This window comes from Oncorhynchus tshawytscha, linkage group LG28 (genome assembly GCF_018296145.1).
Source record: "Oncorhynchus tshawytscha isolate Ot180627B linkage group LG28, Otsh_v2.0, whole genome shotgun sequence".
Classification (NCBI taxonomy): domain Eukaryota; kingdom Metazoa; phylum Chordata; class Actinopteri; order Salmoniformes; family Salmonidae; genus Oncorhynchus; species Oncorhynchus tshawytscha.
This window is the reverse complement of record NC_056456.1, coordinates 19182643-19202891: the sequence shown is the minus strand read 5'-3', so window position 1 is coordinate 19202891 and position 20249 is coordinate 19182643. Positions and strand designations below refer to the sequence as shown.

The 20249-nt window shown below is 46.9% G+C and overlaps 1 protein-coding gene across 6 annotated transcripts in view; it reads left to right on the top strand.

The window, feature by feature from the left end:
- LOC112226861 (histone-lysine N-methyltransferase 2C) overlaps window positions 1–20249 on the top strand; it is a 131314-nt gene that overhangs the window by 78395 nt on the left and 32670 nt on the right. For 4 of the 6 annotated variants that reach the window (XM_024391487.2, XM_024391486.2, XM_024391485.2 and 1 more), the window contains 19 exons: window positions 586–711; window positions 876–1006; window positions 3762–3975; window positions 4093–4185; window positions 5776–5823; window positions 7396–7530; window positions 7650–7682; window positions 7866–7997; window positions 10771–10921; window positions 11150–11403; window positions 11549–11622; window positions 11983–12216; window positions 12473–14461; window positions 14705–14991; window positions 15445–17057; window positions 17251–17429; window positions 17541–17604; window positions 17748–17980; window positions 18287–19990. In XM_024391487.2, coding sequence (XP_024247255.2) covers window positions 586–711; window positions 876–1006; window positions 3762–3975; window positions 4093–4185; window positions 5776–5823; window positions 7396–7530; window positions 7650–7682; window positions 7866–7997; window positions 10771–10921; window positions 11150–11403; window positions 11549–11622; window positions 11983–12216; window positions 12473–14461; window positions 14705–14991; window positions 15445–17057; window positions 17251–17429; window positions 17541–17604; window positions 17748–17980; window positions 18287–19990 — 7694 coding nt within the window. The remainder of the gene's footprint in view (window positions 1–585; window positions 712–875; window positions 1007–3761; window positions 3976–4092; window positions 4186–5775; window positions 5824–7395; window positions 7531–7649; window positions 7683–7865; window positions 7998–10770; window positions 10922–11149; window positions 11404–11548; window positions 11623–11982; window positions 12217–12472; window positions 14462–14704; window positions 14992–15444; window positions 17058–17250; window positions 17430–17540; window positions 17605–17747; window positions 17981–18286; window positions 19991–20249) is intronic. The other 2 variants (XM_024391490.2, XM_024391488.2) reach the window with 2 other exon arrangements.

Below are 20249 nucleotides of genomic sequence, written 5' to 3'. Positions count from 1 at the left end.
TGCAGTACGTGCCCAGCGCTGTAGCTTGCCATAGCCCTAAATACACAGCCAGCCAAGCTCAGGGATGACAAGACAAGGCCTCAGAAGGAAAGAAAGAGGGCTTATTCTAGGGGTTATAAATGGTGTTTTCTCTGGCTCCCGAGTGGCGCCGTGGTCTAAGGCACTGCATCTCAGCGCTAGAGGTGTCACTACAGACACCCTGGTTCGAATCCAGGCTGTAGCACAACCGGCCGTGATTGGGAGTCCCATAGGGCGGCGCACAATCGGCCCAGCATCGTCCGGGTTTGGCCGGTGTAGGCCGTCATTGTAAATAACAATTTGTTCTCAACTGATTTGCCTAGTTAAATAATGGTTACATTTAAAACATATATATGTTTCATTCTCTAGTGAAAGCATTGAGATATACTCTACACCAATAAAAAAAACACGTTTTTTGTCCTCCCAACAGTCATTTCTTAATAAAACAGATCTTATAGCATTCTAATAAAAAATAACTTGTATTACAATTTGCATACTTTACTTTCTTAGAACCAGCAATCTTACCTTGGCTATGTGTTGGTTCATTGTTGAATATCTCTTTCTCAGGCATCGGTGGCTTCATGGTGCGCCAGAGGAGCCGTCCAGGCCAGGGCCCAGGCAAGGCCAAACGATCCCTAAGCAGGAAGGATTCTTCTGGCTCGGTCTCTGAACCGCCCACAGGAAAAGAGGAGGGTGAGTTCCCACACATCTACGGATGTGTGATCAATTGCTTTTGTCTGAATATCCTATTTCTGCCTCGTGAAAATAAATTGTTGAATAAAATGCCCAAGCATGCATATGCAGATTCTATATTTGAACGGATCAGGTTCTGACCTACTCTTCGGTGCCCACTGCAGGCTGGGGAGAGATGCTGCCTGATACCCCTGTGGATGAGATGCCCCATGGGCCAGATATCCCGGAGAAGATCAAGAAACGATATAGGAAGAAGAAAACCAAGCTAGAGGAGGCCTTTCCCACCTACCTGCAGGTCAGTCTCACATCTACAGTCCCTTCAAAGTATTCGTACCTCTCGACTTATGGATTAAATCTGTAATGACAAAAGTGAAAACATGTATTTAGAAATGTTTGCACATTTATTGAAAATTAAATACAGATCTCATTTACATTTAGTATTTTCACCCCTGAGTCAATACTTAGAAGCACCTTTGACAGCGATTACAGCTTTGAGTTTTTTGGGGGGGTAAGTGTCTAAGAGCTTTGCACACCTGGATTGTACGATAGTTGCTTTGTCAAGTTGGTTTTTGATCATTTCCGGAGAGCCGTTTTCAAGTCTTGCCATAGATTTTCAAGCCAATTTAAGTCAAAACTGTAAATAGACCACTCGGGAACATTCAATGTTGTCTTGGTAAGCAAATCCAGTGTATATTTGGTTTTGTCCTGCTCAAAGGTGAATTTGCCACTGGTGGAAAAAGTACTCAATTTTCAGACTTAAGTAAAAGTAAAGATACCTTAATAGAAAATGACTCAAGTAAAAGTGAAAGTCACCCATTAAAATACTACTTGAGTAAAAGTCAAAGTATTTGGTTTTACATATACTTAAGTATCAAAAGTAATTACTAATAATTTAAAATTCCTTATATTAAACATACCAGACGGCACTATTATTATTATTTTATACGGGTAGCCAGGGTCACACCAATACTCAAACATTTTAAAAACAAACATTTGTGTTTTGTGAATCCGCCAGATAAGAGGCAGTAGGGATGACCAGGGATGGTCTCTTGAATTGGACCATTTTCTGTCCTGCTAAGCAAAATGTAACATACTTTTGGGTGTTAGGGAAAATGTATGGCGTAAAAAGTACAGAATTTTCTTTAGGAATGTAGTAAAGTAAAAATGGTCAAAAATAGAAATAGTAAAGTACAGAAAGAAAAAAATTTCCAAAAACTTAAGTAAAAATACTTTAAAGTACTACTTAAGTACTTTAACCACTGCTTGTTGCAAGCAGGATGTATGTTTTGGACAGGTTTCCTTCTTTTCACTTTTCATTTAGGTTAGTATTGTGGAGTAGCTACAATTTCTTTTTTTGGTCCCTTTTACTTATGTTATTGAACCATCCTCAGTCTTCTCATATCACAACCATTAAACTCTGTAACTGTTTTAAAATCACCATTGGCCGTGTGGTGAAATCCTTGAGTTGTTTCCTTCCTCTATGTCAACTGAGTATCTGTGTAGTGACTGGGTGTATTGATACACCATCCAAAGTGTGATTATTAACGTCACCATGCTCAAAGGGATTTTCAATGTCTGCTTTTTTATTTTGACCAATAAGTGCCCTTTGCGAGGCATTGTAAAACCTACTTGGTCTTTGTTGTTGAATCTGTGCTTAAAATTCACGAATCGATTGAGGGACGTTACAGATAATTGTATGTGTGGGGTACAGAGATTGGGTACTCATGTTAACCACTATTATTGAACACAGAATGAGTCAATGCAATTTATGCGATTTGTTAAGCACATTTTAAATCCTGAACAAATTTAGGCTTGGCATACATAACAAAGGCATATAATTCCACTTTGAGATTATGGCGTATTGTGTGTAGGTCAATCTCAATTGTATCAATAAAAAAATGTAGGCTGTAACATAACTAAATGTGGTAAAAGGGGTGTGAATACTTTCTGCAGGAACGGTACGTTACGGCTGACATTTGTCTCAGGGTTTATGGGATTTGGAAGATGATGTGTCAGTTAGTTTTTTGTTATAACTGAGGGAATATATTTAGCCATGATTCCCTGGCATAGTTGTAAGGTTACAATTAGGCAAAAACACCACTTGGTGCTAGGCACAGTGTTTGGAGTAGAGATCGTCTTGCTGCAACAACAAAAAACATGTTATTAAGGACCTCCGTATGCAGTTAATTGTCAGAATAAGCTGCCAACCTAAATGTCAACCACTTTCTTTGAGGCAACCATTTCATAGATGCAGGAGCACACTGATAGCCTGGAACGTCATATTGCATCTTCATAAAATGTCGATTTACCTCCCCCAATGGGAGGCATGAGAATACTCAGCATTCTGCCTGACAACAACTTAAAGATAGACCATTGGAGATGGCAGAAGCCCTGTTTGTGTGCTCTCAAAGTGGGAGGGAAGGCCTACAAGACTTGATCTTAGAGGATAGCTAAAATCCTCTACTCTGATCATCCTTTTGTTTGGGGGTTCAACATACTGTATGTACGCTAGACTACCTCGCTCGCTCTCTCGCTTGCTCGTGCTCCTGCTCTCGCTCGTCTCAAACCCAGAGCTCTGTGTCACCTTGTGTTGGCCAAAACAGATGAGATGTGAGGAGGTGCATTAAGCCATGGGCATCTGTCACTACTGGTCTGAACTCAACAGCAGGAGGGCAGAGACCGAGGAAAACATAAAGGACTCCCAACACAGAGCACATTGGATTAATTATTGAGTTGGTTAGCTAGGCTTTTAATGTCCCAGCAATGTGGGAGGCTGCAGCAGTCACGTGATGTGTCTGTCCTCTGCGAGATAAAACGTTGCTGATGGGGAGATAGACATGGATCTATCTACACTGGTAGAGAGGGAGAGAGTCCACTGACGCTAGTAAAAAAAAAAAAATCTATATATATTTTAAGTATTTGAAAGGATGGATCATGTCACTGTGCTTGTTGATGAAAGTCCCATGGGGAAGGTGGGAGATAAAGGTTGACAGTTATCCTGAAATATGGTGGGTCTATGGAGAAGTGACCCGTGTTGTGTGCCTTTCTAGGAGGCCTTCTTCGGAAAGGACCTGCTGGATAAGAGCAAGCAGAGCAGGCAGCAGGCGGTGGAGTCTGGGCTTCTAGAAGAGGGCCAAGCTGGGGCTGGAACCGGGCCCCAGGGGGACAGGAAGCATCCCACCACCAGCATCATGGACCTATCCTCAGATCCCCTGCTCAGTGCCACCTCAGCCTCGTCCAGACCAGACGGACCACCAGGACCACGTATGTACTACACAGATGCAGATGGAGGCACAGACGCACGCACACACCACACACACTTGTCTGTTGATCCATACCGTGGTTTCTGACTGTCATGTCTGCATGTCTTTTCATCCACAGAGCCCTCTGAGGAACCTCTAGTGGATCTGTCTGAGGTTCTCAACACGGATGCAGACCTCCTGAGGATGCTGGGGAAACAGACCGGTGATTCTGGTATGTCACTGATCTTTTTTTATTTTATTTCACCTTTTATTTAACCAGGTAGGCCAGTTGAGAACAAGTTCTCATTTACAACTGTGACCTGGCCAAGATAAAGCAAAGCAGTGCAACACAAACAAAAACACAGAGTTACACATGGAATAAACAAGCGTACAGTCAATAACAGTAAAAAAAAGACTATATACAGTGTGTGCAAATGGCGTGAGGAGGTAAGGCAATAAATAGGCCATAGTGGCAGAGTAATTACAATTTAGCAGATAACACTGGAGTGATAGATGAGCAGAGGATGATGAGCAGATGAAGGTGTGTAAGTAGAGACACTGGTGTGCAAAAGAGCAGCAAAGTAAATAAAACATTATGGGGATGAGGTAGGTAGATTGGGTGGGCTATTTACAGATGGACTATGTACAGCTGCAGCGATCAGTAAGCTGCTCAAATAGCTTATGTTTAAAGTTAGTGAGGGAAATGTAAGACTCCAGCTTCAGCGATTTTTGCAATTCGTTCCAGTCACTGGCAGCAGAGAACTGGAAGGGAAGGCGGCCAAAGGACGTGTTGGCTTTGGGGATGACCAGTGAGATATACTCGCTGGAGCGTGTGCTACGGGTGGGTGTTGTTATCATGACCAGTGAGCTGTGATAAGGCGGAGCTTTACCTAGCATAGACTTATAGATGACCTGGAGCCAGTGGGTCTGGCGACGAATATGTAGCAAGGGCCAGCCGACTAGTGCATACAGGTCGCAATGGTGGGTGGTATAAGGGGCTTTGGTAACAAAACGGATGGCACTGTGATAGACTACATCCAATTTGCTAAGTAGAGTATTGGAAGCTATTTTGTAAATGACATCGCCGAATTCGAGGATCGGTAGGATAGTCAGTTTTACTAGGGTAAGTTTGGCGGCGTGAGTGAAGGATGCTTTGTTGCGAAATTGGAAGCCGGTTGTAGATTTGATTTTGGATTGGGGATGTTTGATATGAGTCTGGAAGGAGAGTTTACAGTCTAACCAGACACCTAGATATTTGTAGTTATCCCTGTATGGGCAGGCGGGTGTGGGCAGCGAACGGTTGAAAAGCATGCATTTGGTATTACTAGCGTTTTAAGAGCAGTTGGAGGCCACGGAAGGAGTGTTGTATGGCATTGAAGCTTGTTTGGAGTTTAGTTAACAATGTCCAAAGAAGAGCCAGATGTATACAGAATGGTGTCGTCTGAGTCGAGGTGGATCAAAGAATCACCCGTAGCAAGAACGACATCGTTGATGTATACGTCTCTGAGGCTGTCATAGTGGGTAGAGTTTACTGCCAGCATGAGATGTCTTGCTGTCTGTCTATTCAAAATGGCTTTTCCAAGGGTTAGGGTAAGGATAAATTCTCACCAATTTATCCTTACCGCCACTACATTTTTATTCAGCACATTTGTCACGTACTTTTCAAAATTATTTTATTCCTTTTTTAGTTGTTTTATCTTTTATTTGTCATTATTTCAAGTGTGTTTTATTCATTTATTTCCAGTTTGATTTGCTTGCTCTGTCTCCAGTATTCTGTTTTTTTCACTCATCTTGTGTCTTGGTTTCGGTTCCATTCCTGCAGGTCTTGATTTTTGCCCTTTCCAGGTCGACTCCTCACCTCCTCCTTTTGGTAAGGGCTCCATAGCCTTAATAGCAATAGTACATTCTCTTTGAGTTACTGTGTGCGCCTGTGCTCTCTGACCCTCTCACGCTACATTTCACCTGGTCTACAATGGCCTCTCACACACGGTTTTCCAATCCTTTGTTTGGTTACAGTTCTGTTTGTGAAGTACAAATTCAAGTCTAATTGACAAATGCTAAAGTGATTCAAATTGTCACCAAAACAAATGGTCAAGGACAGAAACATAGCAATTTAGAGGCAGATTATTTGGAGCGAGTGAGAGGCCTTGGTGAGTGGCCTTGCATTTTGTGGTGACAGCGAATGTCTCCGTCTCTCTCGTCCCTGTTCGGTGATTGGTGAAGAATAGGTTCTTAGCAACTCCACTGAGGCCAATAAAATTCTGCATCCTTGGTTCTTTCTCAGTAATCACTACTTTTATGTAACTTAAAATGCACTTAGTATTTCTTCACCTCAAAAAAAAGCCTTGGTGGCTCATAGTTCGCAGCAGTCGTCCTGACGTTGATGGATGGATGGTTGTAATGTGTTTCTTTGGGAGTAGATTAGATGTGAGTAAATGTATACTGTAATTTCTGGACTATTAAGCGCACCTGAATATAAACCGCACCCACTGACTTTAAAAAAATATATATGTATTTTGTACATAAATAAGCCACATGTCTATAAGCCGCAGGTGCCTACCGGTACATTGAAACAAATTAACTTTACACAGCCTTTAAACGAAACACGGCTTGTAACAAAAATAAATAGGCTTTAACAAAACACGGCTTGTAACAATTTTTTTTGTTGAAAAATAGCAGTAAACAGTAGCCTACCAAGAAAGTCATTGGTCACTATCTTCCTCCTCCTGTGCACTGAAACCACTGAAGTCATCTCCTTCGGTGTCGGAGTTGAATAGCCTCAGAATTGCTTCATCCGATGTTGGATCGCTGCCCTCTTCAACACGCAGCAGTCCAGCCTTTCGAAACCCGTTGATGATGGTGGATTTTTTGACAATGCTCCACGCTGTCAGCAGCTCTATTTCCTTTTCCAACAGCCAGATCGATCGCCTTCAACTTGAAAGCTGCATCATATGCATTTCTCCGTGTCTTTGCCATGATGAGGGTGACAAAATGACTACCGTAATCAGAATGATGGGAAGTTTGAGCGCGCTCGATTTACGTCACATTATGTGACGGTGCTCAGTTTTTTGGCGGCATGAATCTTGTGAAAGCGGGAAAAATCCATAAATTAGCTGCGTCATTGTATAAACCGCGAGGTTCAAAGCGTGGGGAAAAGGAGCGGCTTATAGTCCGGAAATTACGGTAGTAGATTTAAAGATTCATCTCAAAATATAGTCATCATGAGTAATTCTGCTAAGCGTGCACCGTTGCTTATTATCTTCATTTAATTTGCACACAATGTAGATATCCCCCTGTAATTCAAATGAGTCGCAAAGCTTATTAGCCAGATAACGTTCTGATTGCGTCTAGCTTTGAAGTGAGTGGACCATGCATAGTTTTTGATGTGTATTTTTGCTCTGTGTGTGTGTGTGTGTGTGTGTCTCTTTGTGTGCTTCCTCAGCTGGTCTGGACATTGGGCCCTTGACAGACCGCTCCCCAGCGCGTGCCCATTCTCAGTCCGGCCGCCGGACTCCCCGTACTCTCCCAGATGAACATCTGGACGGGATCTTCAGCCCGGAGCTGGAGATGGCTGATGGTCAGTACAAGACCTGGTGGTCAACACGTCTGTATTTTAGCCCCTTCATATTCAATTCACTGCTTGGTATAACTCTGATCAGATGAATAATCTGTCATTTCTTTTTCTTCTGGCATCAGAATCGATTCTCAGCAAACTATACAAAATACCAGGTTGGTTATTACTCTTTTTTTTCCTTTTTTTTCTTTAAAAAAAAAAAAAATCACTGTATATCGTTTCCCTCATTCAGAGAACTAGGGTTATACAGAACTGAACATTGCTGTTGTCTGTCTATCAGTTTTAACTCTACTGTCTGTATTAGTGTTAATGACTGTCTCTGTTGCTGTGCCCTGTAGAGCTGGAAGGGAAGGACGTGGAGGACCTCTTCACTGCCGTCCTGAGCCCCAGCACCAGCCATCCACCACAGATGCCTCAACCCCACGGCCCACCTGGGGAACCAGGAACCAGCCTGGTACACCCTCACGCAGGTATGACTCTCCTCAGGGTCCTGTAGCACATACTGGCAGTATTTCGCTCTCCTCTGATGTTTTGATAAGACTAGGGCTGTTACAGGGACGTATTACTACCACACCAGCATTCACAAGTCATGACCACAGTCAAATGCCATGTGACCGTTTAGTCGCGGCTTCTCCAAAACTGTGCTCTGATGCCGCTGATCATTAGTAGCCCACAAAACTTGCTGAATGACAGTGGCTAATGGCCTGGTACTCTGCTCTCTATTTTTCCTCTAATCATTCTGACGTAAATGTAATCGAAAATCCAATCAAACACGTCATGAGAGCCCATGAGCTCATGTTACGCAACATTTATGTAGGCTATGCAAGAACGCAGTTTTGATGGCCTCTATTAAAAAGAGTAGAATCCCATCAGCTTTCTATAGGCTAGGGCTGGGCGATAAGTTAATATCAATAATTATCGAGGTAATTACTTCCCTCAATAACGATATAAAAACGCTTAGATTCATTTTCGATAATGCCGATATAGAATCATTAGGTACAGCAGTCCATTTCACCTCTGACGCAGGAGGAACATGCGTAGAAGTGACAATATGCACATGGAGAGGTATACGCCCACTAAACATTAGCACCTCGAGTGATGGAGTCGCCACTATTAACCACGACAAATTAGTGATGTAGGCGAAAACGGGGGCAGTGATAGCCATGGAGAAGGAGCAGAAATGACGAACAATTACAACGACAAAATTATTGATAAAAGGGTTAAACTGTTTCAGTAATTTGGAAGTGGTTTGGCTTTTTGAAGTTCGACAAAGAACAGAGCAATGTTCGGTGCAAATTGTGCCATAGGCAGGTGACTACGAAGTCTGGTAATACGATAAAACTTTTTTCAACATCTGAAGCCAAATCACTCTTTGGAACATGCAGGAAGTTTGAGTTTGCGCCACGGTATTGATAAACGCCCCTCAAGCACCAGACAAACTAGGGATGTTTGCCCGACGCAGTCAACACTGACAGCGTTTATGCCCTACAAACAAACATCGAAAAGACACATCACAAATGCTATTATGTATTGCATTGCTAAGGATGTGCTATCAATTAGCACAGTCGAAAAGGAAGGTTTCAAGAGGCTTATCAATTTAATAGACGTCAGGTACGTGCTCCCTGGCCGCAAACATGGAACAATTTTCCTTAGTCTAATTTTATGTGTAGCTCACATAATAAAATAAAAAAATGTAACCTTTATTTAACTAGGCAAGTCGGTTAAGAACAACTTCTTATTTACAATGATGGCCTATCAGGGAACAGTGGGTTAACTGCCTTGTTCAGGGTTAGAACAACAGAGTTTTTACCTTGTCAGCTCAGGGATTTCGGTTACTGACCCAACACTTTAACCACTAGGCTACCTGCCTAGGCATACTGGAGTCTGAAGCAGATATGCACCTTTTAAACATTATTTGATTAATATCGTGATAATTATCATTATTGAATGTAAAAATAAAAAAATAGAAATATTGTGATAATTGATTCGCCATATCGCCCAGCCCCAGCTAGACCTACTATATTTATTTTTCAACTTTCCTAATATTAGCACATTGCTTCTCTACAACAGGAGTATAGTATTAAGGCACAAGGCGAGACCCAGATGCAGACACAGGAGGCAGATGATTGAAGTCTTACAATGTTTATTCATCCAAAAGGAGTAGGCAAGAGAATGGTCATGGACAGGCAAAAAGGTCAAAACCAGATCAGAGTCCTGAAGGTACAGACTGGCAGACAGGCTCTCATGGTCAAGGCAGGCTCTCATGGTCAGGCAGGTGGGTTCAAAGTACAGAAACAGACAAGGGTCAGAACCGGGAGGACTAAAAAAAGGAGAATGCAAAAAGCAGAAGAACGGGGAAAACGCTGGTTGACTTGGAAACATACAAGACAAACTGGCACAGAGAGACAGGGAACACAGGGATAAATACACCACGTGACTGGGTACTACTGGTAAGCTTCATAATGAAAAATAATGACAGGTGAAATGAGAACGTGATCTCCTAACATATTGCAAAAGTTGACTGCTGTTATTTGCTTAAAAAAATAACTACAAATATTCAAATGTATAAATAAAAAAATCAAGGGAATAGTTTCAACGGTATTGAAAAAAACATCCCATGGCTATTTCCAAATATCCCAGTGTACTGGTATATACGATATACAGCTCAAGCCTAGTGTGCACTCCTTCTGAAATCGTTTGGGGAATATATCCTTTCTATTTTATTCAGCTTTGTTCAAGTGTATTCTTCATACTATACAATAATTCCATGGAATTCTAAACAAATTCTAAACAAATCTTCTCTGCTAAATTAACTTGTGTAGCCCACAGCCATATGGCATAGCCAGATCAGGGCCTAACATAAGGACAAGTTTCCACAGTATGCTATTCTGTTCTTCTGAAATAGGCAACATTTTCGTCATATTGTTTCATATGTTTCTTTAGACCTGTCTAAAATAAATAATGGATTTATTGTGATGGTGTATATTACAAGGCTATATTAAATTAATTGTGGGCCTTGCCCAGTCATGTGAAATCCATTGTTTAGGGCGTCATTTATTTATTTAGACTGATTTCCATATTTTCTGTGTTCCTCAATACTGTTAGCCCGATGAGCTAAAGCCTAGGCATTAGTTCAGAGCGCAAATGCAAGTCTTCATGTTTCAGAAGAGGTTGCTCATCACACAAACATCGTTTTCCTACAGTAATGCAGTCCCTTTGATATAATCCTGTTTTTGCATACAGGGAATGCCATGTTTCCACGGATGCCAATGATGAACGGCCTGATGGGACCTAACCAACGATTCCCTCTGAATCCGTCCAATCCCGGAGCAGGACCCTGTATCCCAGACAATTTCTCTCCCCTCCACCGCATGCCTTTTACTGACAATCCAAGGTACTAACTGCAAATCTTACCTTGCTGTGGAAAGCACATCATTATCTGACAAACTGTATTGAACGTTAAGTCATCTCCATACAAACTACTCGGTTTAACCAAATCAAATTGCAAACTTTGTTAGTGACTGTAGTTACCGTAGGGAGCTCTAGTTGTCTACAAAATAATGATGACTACATGTTTTTTTTGTCTATCACTCAAATCCCTGTACTTGTGTCCTTCCTGCAGGGACAGGAAGTTTAATCAGATGGCCAGAGAGGCGGTGGGTCCGTGGCAGGGGGCTCCTGGTCTTGTTCATGGTGGCCCAGGCCTCACCCCTCCTCCTGGGCCCGGGCCTGAGGGAGGTGAGGCGGAGGCCATGTCCAACGCCCAGAGGAGCACACTGAAGTGGGAGAAGGAGGAGACGCTGGGGGAGCTAGCAACTGTAGCCCCTGTCCTTTACACCAACGTCAACTTCCCCAGCCTTAAGGATGAGTTCCCAGGTGTGTGTGTGTTCCCCAGTCACACCTCTGTGCATATCCAGCAGTTATCATGACTTAATTTACAGTGGAAGATGTCATCAGATGTCCTTTTTGAGCTGCAGTCTGTTTTATTCATATAAAATGATCTTCTTCCGGCACTCTACAGACTGGTCTACAAGAGTCAAACAGATTGCAAAGCTATGGAGGAAAGCAAGTTCTCAAGACAGGGCCCCATATGTGGTAAGATGCATTTCATTCTGCTTAAATTACTTATTGCCTCCAGTAGACAGACATACATTGAACATGTGAGAATCCTGTGAAGATCTGTCTCCCTTAAAATTTAGTCTGATGTGGTATTTATTTTATGAGTCAGACTACTACGTCTTGCCGCTTTAACAGAAGATCCTCAGTTTTCAGTGTCAACCTCAATACAGAACCTGTCATTTCTGGCAGAGGCCATGTTTTAAAATAATGATAAAATAATGACTGAAGAAATAAAATAAACTATTCGTAATCGTCTCCAAAGGTTTCTATGGCACCAGCTGAAATAATTTATTATGTGTGTGTGTGTATTTGTCTGCGACTGATTTTGCTCCGCAGCAAAAGGCAAGGGACAACCGGGCTGCTCTGCGCATCAACAAGGTCCAGATGTCCAACGAGAGTCTGAAGAGGCAGCAGTCGCAGCAGATTCCCCTGTCCCAGCAGCCTCCCGTCTCACTGCAACTCCCCGACGAGGTGTTTGACCCCAACATACCTCTAGACACAGACTTGCTCTTTAAGGACCCTTTGAAACCCAAAGAGTCAGAGCATGAGCAAGAGTGGAAGTTTAGACAGGTAAGATTGTATTCAGAGAAGTGAGATAGTAGTAGTGTGGCCTGTAGTAGTGTGGCCTGCAGGCAGGTTAGTGTGTGTGAGATGCAACCAGGTGAGATGCAGTTTAGGAAGGCCCCCCCCAAAAAAAATACATTAGTCAAATAGTCTTTTTTTTGTCTTTTTGTAATTTAGGCTGCTAAGCAAACATGCATTGCTTGTGAAGCCACTATTTAATAAACTAAACATGTTTTACCTTTTCATCCTGTTCTTACGACAGCAAATGAGACAGAAAAGCAGGCAGCAAGCCAAGATCGAAGCCACCCAGAAGCTGGAGCAGGTGAAGAACGAGCAGCTGCAGCAGCAGCAACAGCAGTCAGGCAGCCAGTCGGAGGGAGACGGTAACAACAGCGGCAACCAGAGCCCTTCCTCCCAGCACGGCAGCAACGGCAGCATGTCCCCCATGCAGCACAGCACCGGAGGTAAAGAGGGCTTCCTCCGACCTCAACTGCCAGGGACGCCCACCTCAGGCCCCCCCGAAGATGTGTTTCTGCGGCCCCCTCCTCCCCCTCCCTCAGGGGGTTCCTCTCAGCCCCAGTCCCCCCAGGTGTTCTCCCCTGGCTCCTCCGGCTCCAGACCCTCCTCTCCCTGTGACCCTTACGCCAAGATGGTGGGCACCCCCAGGCCTCCAACTCTAGGACCCGGCGCGAGTCGCAGAATGTCCATGGAGTCTGGCAAGTCTCCCACCTCTCTGATGGATCAGCAGGACAGAGGGAGGCTCACATCTCCCGCTCATGAGGCTTTTGGTTCGCCCACGTCCATGAGTAGGGAGATGGATCCCTATGCCAAGCCCCCTGACACCCCCAGGCCTGTTGCTGCTGACATGGACCCCTTCCTAAAGCCTATGGGCCCACCCAGAGTCAACCAGGGTCCTCAGGGGAGGCTCCCGATGGGCTCTCCAGTGCGGGGAGACCCTTACTCCAGACCCATGATCCGCCAAGAGGCCTACCAACGGATGGCTCAAAACAGGATGATCCTGTCAGACCCTTACTCCAGACCTCTGTTAGCTCCCATCCCGGGAAGCAACGAGCAGGGCTCAGTTCCTCAGTCTCTATTCAAGACCCCCATGCCTCCGCCCCAGGCCCAGGACCCCTTCAACAGACCAATGGGACACCTGTCAGACAGAATCTCTCAGCAGGGAGACCCCTACTCTCAGGCCTCTCTTACTCCACGACCCCACGACAGTTTCACCAGTCCTCCCAGGATGGCCCAGCACCATCCCCAGGGCCACCCCTTCCCTCAGCCCGGCCCAATAGCACAGTTACCTAACCGAAATCCTTACGCTCATGCTCCCTCTACCCCAAGGCCCGACCACTTCACATATGACCCCTTCGCCCAGCCCCCTGGAAACCCAAGACCCTCTTCAGACCCCTATGCTCAGATGTCAGGTATCACTCGACCCATGAATGACCCCAGTTGCCAACTTCCTGGAAACAGACCGTTCTTTGAGTCCAGCTACGCTCGACCTCCAGGAACCCCTCGCCCACACGACAACTACGGTCAGTCCTCGGACCCTTACTCCCAGCAGCCCAACACTCCTCGCCCTGGCATGAACCAGTTCCCTCACCCACACACCCAAGCACCTGGTCAGAGGATGTCCCCCGGGCACTCCATGGACCCCTACGCCCAGCAACCTGGTACCCCTCGGCCCCCCATGGGAGAGAGATTCTCCAAATCCCCAGGCAGCCAGAGGCTAGCCCCCATGGATCCCTATGCTAGCCAACCTGGAACCCCCAGGCCTATGAGTGGTGACATGTTCTCCCAGACCACCAGGCCGATACTGAGTGACCCGTACGCCCAGGCTCCAGGAACCCCCCGGCCAGGGATGGGGCCTGACGGGCTGGGCAGACTGCAGGTGCAGAGGCCTGGTCCCTTGGGGAACCAGCAGGACCATTTCTCCACTCAAGGCGTTAGGCCCCAAGACGCTCCCTTCCCGCACCCTGGGTCACAGACACCAACGCATCACGGTGGGATGGCCGATGATGGATTCTCTCCGTCACCGTCCAGACGTCCCAACCAGACGCCTGTCCATGATCCTTATGAGCAGGCACCCACCCCCCCGTGTCCACAGCCAGCAGAAAGACTGGAAATGAAGGAGCAGCAAGGCCAGGACCCTGGAGGACAGCTGCAAAGACCCTCCCAGATGCCTGGAACCTCCTCTGAGGTTCAGAGTGTCTCCCTGGCCGACAGTGAGGAGAGACTCAGACAGGTACGAGGACTAACACTGTTTTTATTAACTGCGCTTATCTTTATTTAAAGCATTATCTTTCAGAGATTCATTTCATCCGCTTCAGTATTCACTTAAATAAAAAATGTATCCCTTGGCAAGCTGGAAGCCATGGTGTTTAATAGCTTATACATTTCTATCACTTTTAATTTTGCAAACAAATATTCAGTAGAGTTCAGGCGTGAATTATCTAGTTGGAGGTCTGACTACTTGTGTTTTATTTAGCGTCAACGCATCCGAGAGCTGATCCTGAAGCAGCAGCAGCAGAGGAGTGCCATCCGCCAGGAGAACGCTGGTAACATGGCCCCTGGCACCCCTCGACCCTGGCCCCATGAGGGCCACGGACAGCAGTGCGAGATATTCAGTCGGCCCCCTCCACCCTACCCTGGGCCAGGGCCCATGAGGTTCCCTGGACCCTTCCCAGGGGACCAGCGTGGCCCTTTCCCTAATGAGGGCCAGTTCCCCAGAGGACAACATCCTGGGGATCCTAATATCAGACATCAGGGGCCAAGGTTAGTAACTGGAATTACTGTCCTTACAGAGGTTACAGTAAACATGTCGTCCCCCGTGAATGATATATATACCTGTAGAAATGTATATATTTAAAAACAATTTTTTAAATCAACGAATGTCAAGTTCCGTAACTGTAATTACATTTCAGTTCATTACTACAGCTTCCGCCTTGTGCCAGTCAGTGTCATTTTGTAAATGCTGGATCTCTAATGGCAAGACAAGTCATTCACCCAAGTTTTGTCAAAATTGTCCCAGTGCTGTCTGAGATATGGACCAATCCACAGTCGTGGGGGACAATAAATAAGACTATCTTTTATGACTCATGAAATTTGTAGTCTCCGAAAAAACAAAATGAATCACTCTAGATTGAATGTGGAGAATGTCTGAGAAAATGTCTGAGAAAATTCAGCACAGAAATATGTATTAAAATATGTTTATTTTCTATCTCTCAGGTTTGCATTTCCACCTGGTGGGCCGGGACCTCACGGAGGACAGGAGTTCTTCCTCAGAGGCCCCCACCCCATGCAGGACATCCACCCGGGGATGAGACGCTCTATGTCCGTGGACATGGCCAAGTCCGTGGGGGGCAACCCCAACCCTATGGGGCTGCCACAACATTTCCCTCCTCGCGGCTTGCCAATGCAGCAGCACAACATCATGGGTCAGCCTTTCATCGAGCTGAGACACAGAGCCCCTGACAGCAGACTTCGCCTCCCCTTCGGTCCCAACGCCATGGATCAATGTCCCAACATGGATCCCAACCTCCAGCCCCAAAGGCCTCCTGGTTTCATGGGAGGGCCTGAGTTCAGGTTCCCTCCAGGTATGAACCAAGATGGCCCCAGGATGATGATGGGTTCCATGGGGAACCAGCAGGTTGGCCAGAGCCAGCTGTCATCTAGCATGGAGAACCTCCACCAGCAGCAGCAGGCTCAGATGCAAGGGGGCACCATGCACAGGCAAGCCCAGCTGATGAGGTCCATGAGCCAGCCAGCTTCGAACGAGACCCAGAGTATGTCAGCTCCTTCCATGATGACGCCAGGGCCATCTGTTGGACACACTGATGATCAGGGAGTCTCCATGGCTAACAACCACGATGGAGTGGAGGAGACCGTCGAATCGGCTGTCAAAGACCTGGAAGACGTGGAGGTGAAGGACCTGGTCGATGCCGATCTGGACAACCTAAACCTGGATCCGGAAGAAGAAGACGGCAAAGACTTGGACCTGGAGACCAACGATTTGCACCTGGACGACTTCCTGACATCAGGGAAGTTTGACATCATTGCGTACACCGACCCTGACCTGAACGATATCAAGAAGGACATGTTCAACGAGGAGTTGGAGCTTAGTGACCACATGGAAGACCACAGTGATGCCTCAGACTTCCAGAAGGCTTTGTCTGAGAAGAGGAACTTCAACTCTAGCTGTGGTGGTGCTGCATCTTCCTTCTCTAATTTAACATCTGGAATGGGGAAGTCAGAGGGAACGGCCGAGAAGTATTCCTCGTCAGCTGACGTCAAACAGGAAGTGAGCTGTAGACAAAGCGCCGCCCCCTCCCTGCCCTCGAAGCAGAAGATCAAAATGGTAGACGGAGACAACCTGTCCCAGGCGTCCAATGACAGGACGGACCAGCAAGCAGACGGAAACCCTAACAACCAATCAGGAGTGCTCTCTGACTCCACCCCAGTCCTCTCTAGCTTACTAATCAAGCAGCAGCCAGAGGACTCCTCCCCTGACAATCAAGGCAGTGGTAACTCTATGGCACAGCCAAACCAAGATGCTCAGAACAACTCCCAAACCATGGATCCCACTAGCAGGGGAGAAGGAGAAACATCCATGTCTACCTTTGAGATAGACCAGAGTGGGTTGACCCCGGCTCAGCAGGCCCTGTTGGTCCAGACGTTGGGCCAGGTGGGGCCAGGGGGACACAGACCCCTGCTGCTGGAGGAGCAGCCCCTCCTCCTACAGGACCTGCTGGACCAGGAGAGGCAGGAGCAGCAGCAGCAGAGGCAGATGCAGGCCATGATCCGACAACGCTCCTCCAGTGACTCCTTCTTCCCCAACATCGGTAAATAGATGTTTTTCATTCAGGCTAAATGCTTTTATTCCAGTTCAAACAAGTTATTTACCTTCTTATTTTGTATGAGAAATAAATAGTATGAATATAAGTGATATGTAATTTGTCTATAAAATAAATAATTGAGGACATTTGTCTTTAGTAATGGGCAAGTTGCTGACCGCACATCTTTTTTTGTCTGCAGATTTTGACGCAATCACTGACCCTATTATGAAAGCAAAGATGGTCGCTCTGAAAGGCATCAACAAAGTCATGGTTCAAAACAACATGGGAATGACACCGATGGTCATGAACAGGTTTCCACCTGGTGCTGCTGCACCGTGTCCTGAAAGTGCCTCTGCTCCTCCACAGGCCGTTGGACAGGTAACTGAATCGCTTATCACCAAATCAGTTCTCTCAAGTCACCTTTCATACACAAACCATACTAGGAAACAAGAATTATAACAACAATTTGTTTGTCTCTTTCAAAACCAGGATGGCAAGCTGACACCCGCGGTGGCAAGGCCCAACCCTCCGAATTTTGGATCAGATTTTGTCAGTAAGTTCATCTTTGATTTACGAGCCAAAGTTCAATAATAATTGCAAAAAATAAAATTCTGTCTCCCCCAAGACCATAGGGTGTTTTTAAGAAATGCTGTTTAAAATGTAATATGAAAACTCACTCTGTTATCTCTCCCTCAGATAATGCTCAGAAGGCTCAGTACGAGGAGTGGCTCCAGGAGACCCAGCAGCTGCTCCAGATGCAGCAGAAGTTTCTGGAGGAGAAGATCGGAGCCCACAGGAAGGCCAAGAAGGCCCTGTGTGCCAAGCAGCGCACAGCCAAGAAGGCTGGGAGGGAGTTTGCTGAGGAGGACGCAGAGCAGCTCAAACATGTCACAGAGCAGCAGAGTGTCGTCCAGAAACAGCTGGAGCAGGTAAATGCTGCTGAGGGCACTCTTTCTTTCACCTTTTTCCATCAGCACTTCCTCTTCCCCTTCCACTATCCTCTCTGTTCAACTCTCAAACTGCCCTTGCTTGGAGAGCTATGTTTTGAGCCCCTTGTCAAAATGTTGTTTCTTTCTTCAGTTATTCAGACATTTCAATGCTCCTCATAATGATCATGAATATGCATTAAATGATGTCAATGAAAACATTTCATTGTTATTGTCTGTGTTGGGGTTTGAGATTGTCATGAGTTTGCCTAATTGCTCATGAATTGTGTTTGGTTCTTGTCCTTTCAGATCCGGAAGCAGCAGAAAGAGCACGCCGAACTGATCGAGGAGTATCAAGTGAAGCAGCAGCAGGGTGGCAGTGGCATGCCTCCCACTGTGATGCCAGCGACTGTGCCAGGGATGCCACCAATGCAGGGTGTCCCTGGTGGCAAGGTACCAAGCGGGCCTCCGATGAACCAACAGCCACCTATGAACCCCATGATGCATCAGGTGCCACTACATCCAGGCCAGCCGAACGCCCCTCCGCAACACATGCCGATAACCAACCAACCAGGCTGGCATCCTGGAGCTCCCATGCCCATGGGTGGCCCCAATATACCCTCTCAGATTCCCATGGGAAACCTAGCTCAGCAGCCCTCCCAGATGCCCCAACAGATCCCCATAGAAAACCAACCTCAGACTCAACCCAGTGGGGTCACAACCCCACAGGGCTCTGGTCTGAAGTTTGACGACAACAACCCGTTCAGCGAGGGCTTCCAGGAGAGAGAGCGGAGGGAGAGGCTGAGAGAGCAGCAGGAGAGGCAGAGGGTCCAGCTGATGCAGGAGGTAGAGCGCCAACGGGCACTGAAACAACGCATGGAGATGGAACAGCAAGGCTTGCTGGGGTCCGACGGGGGAAACATGGCGCCCATCTCTCAGATGCCATTCTTCAATGCCGAGCTGCCCCAGGACTTCATGCAGCCGCAGAGGCCACAACTACCACAACAGCAGCAGCAGTTGGGACCAATATTTCCCCAGCAGCAGTCCATGCAGTCAGGGATGGGCTCTCCTCCTGCGGTCTACATGCAAGGCGGTGACCGGAGGGCCATGATGAGTAACGGGATGCTTCCTCAGGACATGGGGCCTGGAGGTTTTGGGCCTGATACCATGGGTCTACAGGGAGCTAACTTCTCCCAGGGTCCACTCAGACCCAGGAGGTTCAGCGGGCCAGGCATAATGCCTCAGATGCCTGGAGAAGGCCCCCCGTTTTGCGGAGACTCCTCCACCACACCCCTGCCTTCCAACTTCCCTGGCTCGGGTCAGTCTCTGATCCAGCTCTACTCCAACATCATCCCGGAAGAGAAGGGGAAGAAGAAGAGGAACAGAAAGAAGAAGAAAGACAACGATGACTCAGATTCCATTAAAACCCCGTCCACGCCGCACTCTGACCTCACAGCGCCTCTGACACCCTGCCGGTCGGACACATCCTCCACACCCACCAGGAACAACGCCCACCTCTTCGGGGACCAGGACCTCTCCAGGTCCCCCTTACTGGGCTCCTCCACCTCTACCCACAGCCACTCTGAGCTGGAAAGGCAGCTCTCTGGAGGAGGCCTGGGGGTGGGTGGTGGGCAGCCTGGAGGAATGAGCAGCATCCCATCAGATGTCGCCAGGGCCCAGGCTCTGGAGCAGGAGCGCATCCTCAGCAACATCAAGCTGGAGCAGACTGAGAGCACTGAGTGCGCCTCATCCGACATGTGCTCAGGGATGGGCATAGTAAAGGAGGAGGGTGGACCTGCAGCACAGAGCCCCTTGCATGGCGGGGGAGCGAAGGGGGAGTCTGGGGGTAATAACGAACTCCTCAAACACCTGTTGAAGAACAAGCAGACACCTCTTAATGGACCAGGGCTTCCCCACCAACGGTCAGACGAGAGCCTGAGGTCTGAGGAGGAGGAGGTGGCTACGGACTGCAAGGCCCTGCTGCTGAGGCAGAGCTCCATGGACAGCAATGGGGTGAGTCTCACTGTCTGGCAGATAAGGCATGGCAGTGGAGGCTCATTGCAACAGCTGGGATGGATTGAATGGAACAGTTCCTTTCCGTTCATTACAGTGATCCTGTCCTCCGATTTCTCCCTCGACCAGCCTCCATTGAGTCAGTGATCGCTAGCTTGCTATGTAGGTAGATGAGCAGCTAGTGTGAGTCAGAGCCAAGCCAAGCAGGCTCAGTGAATCAGTCAGATGGGTCGTGTCTCTCGCTGCCTGCGACAAACTG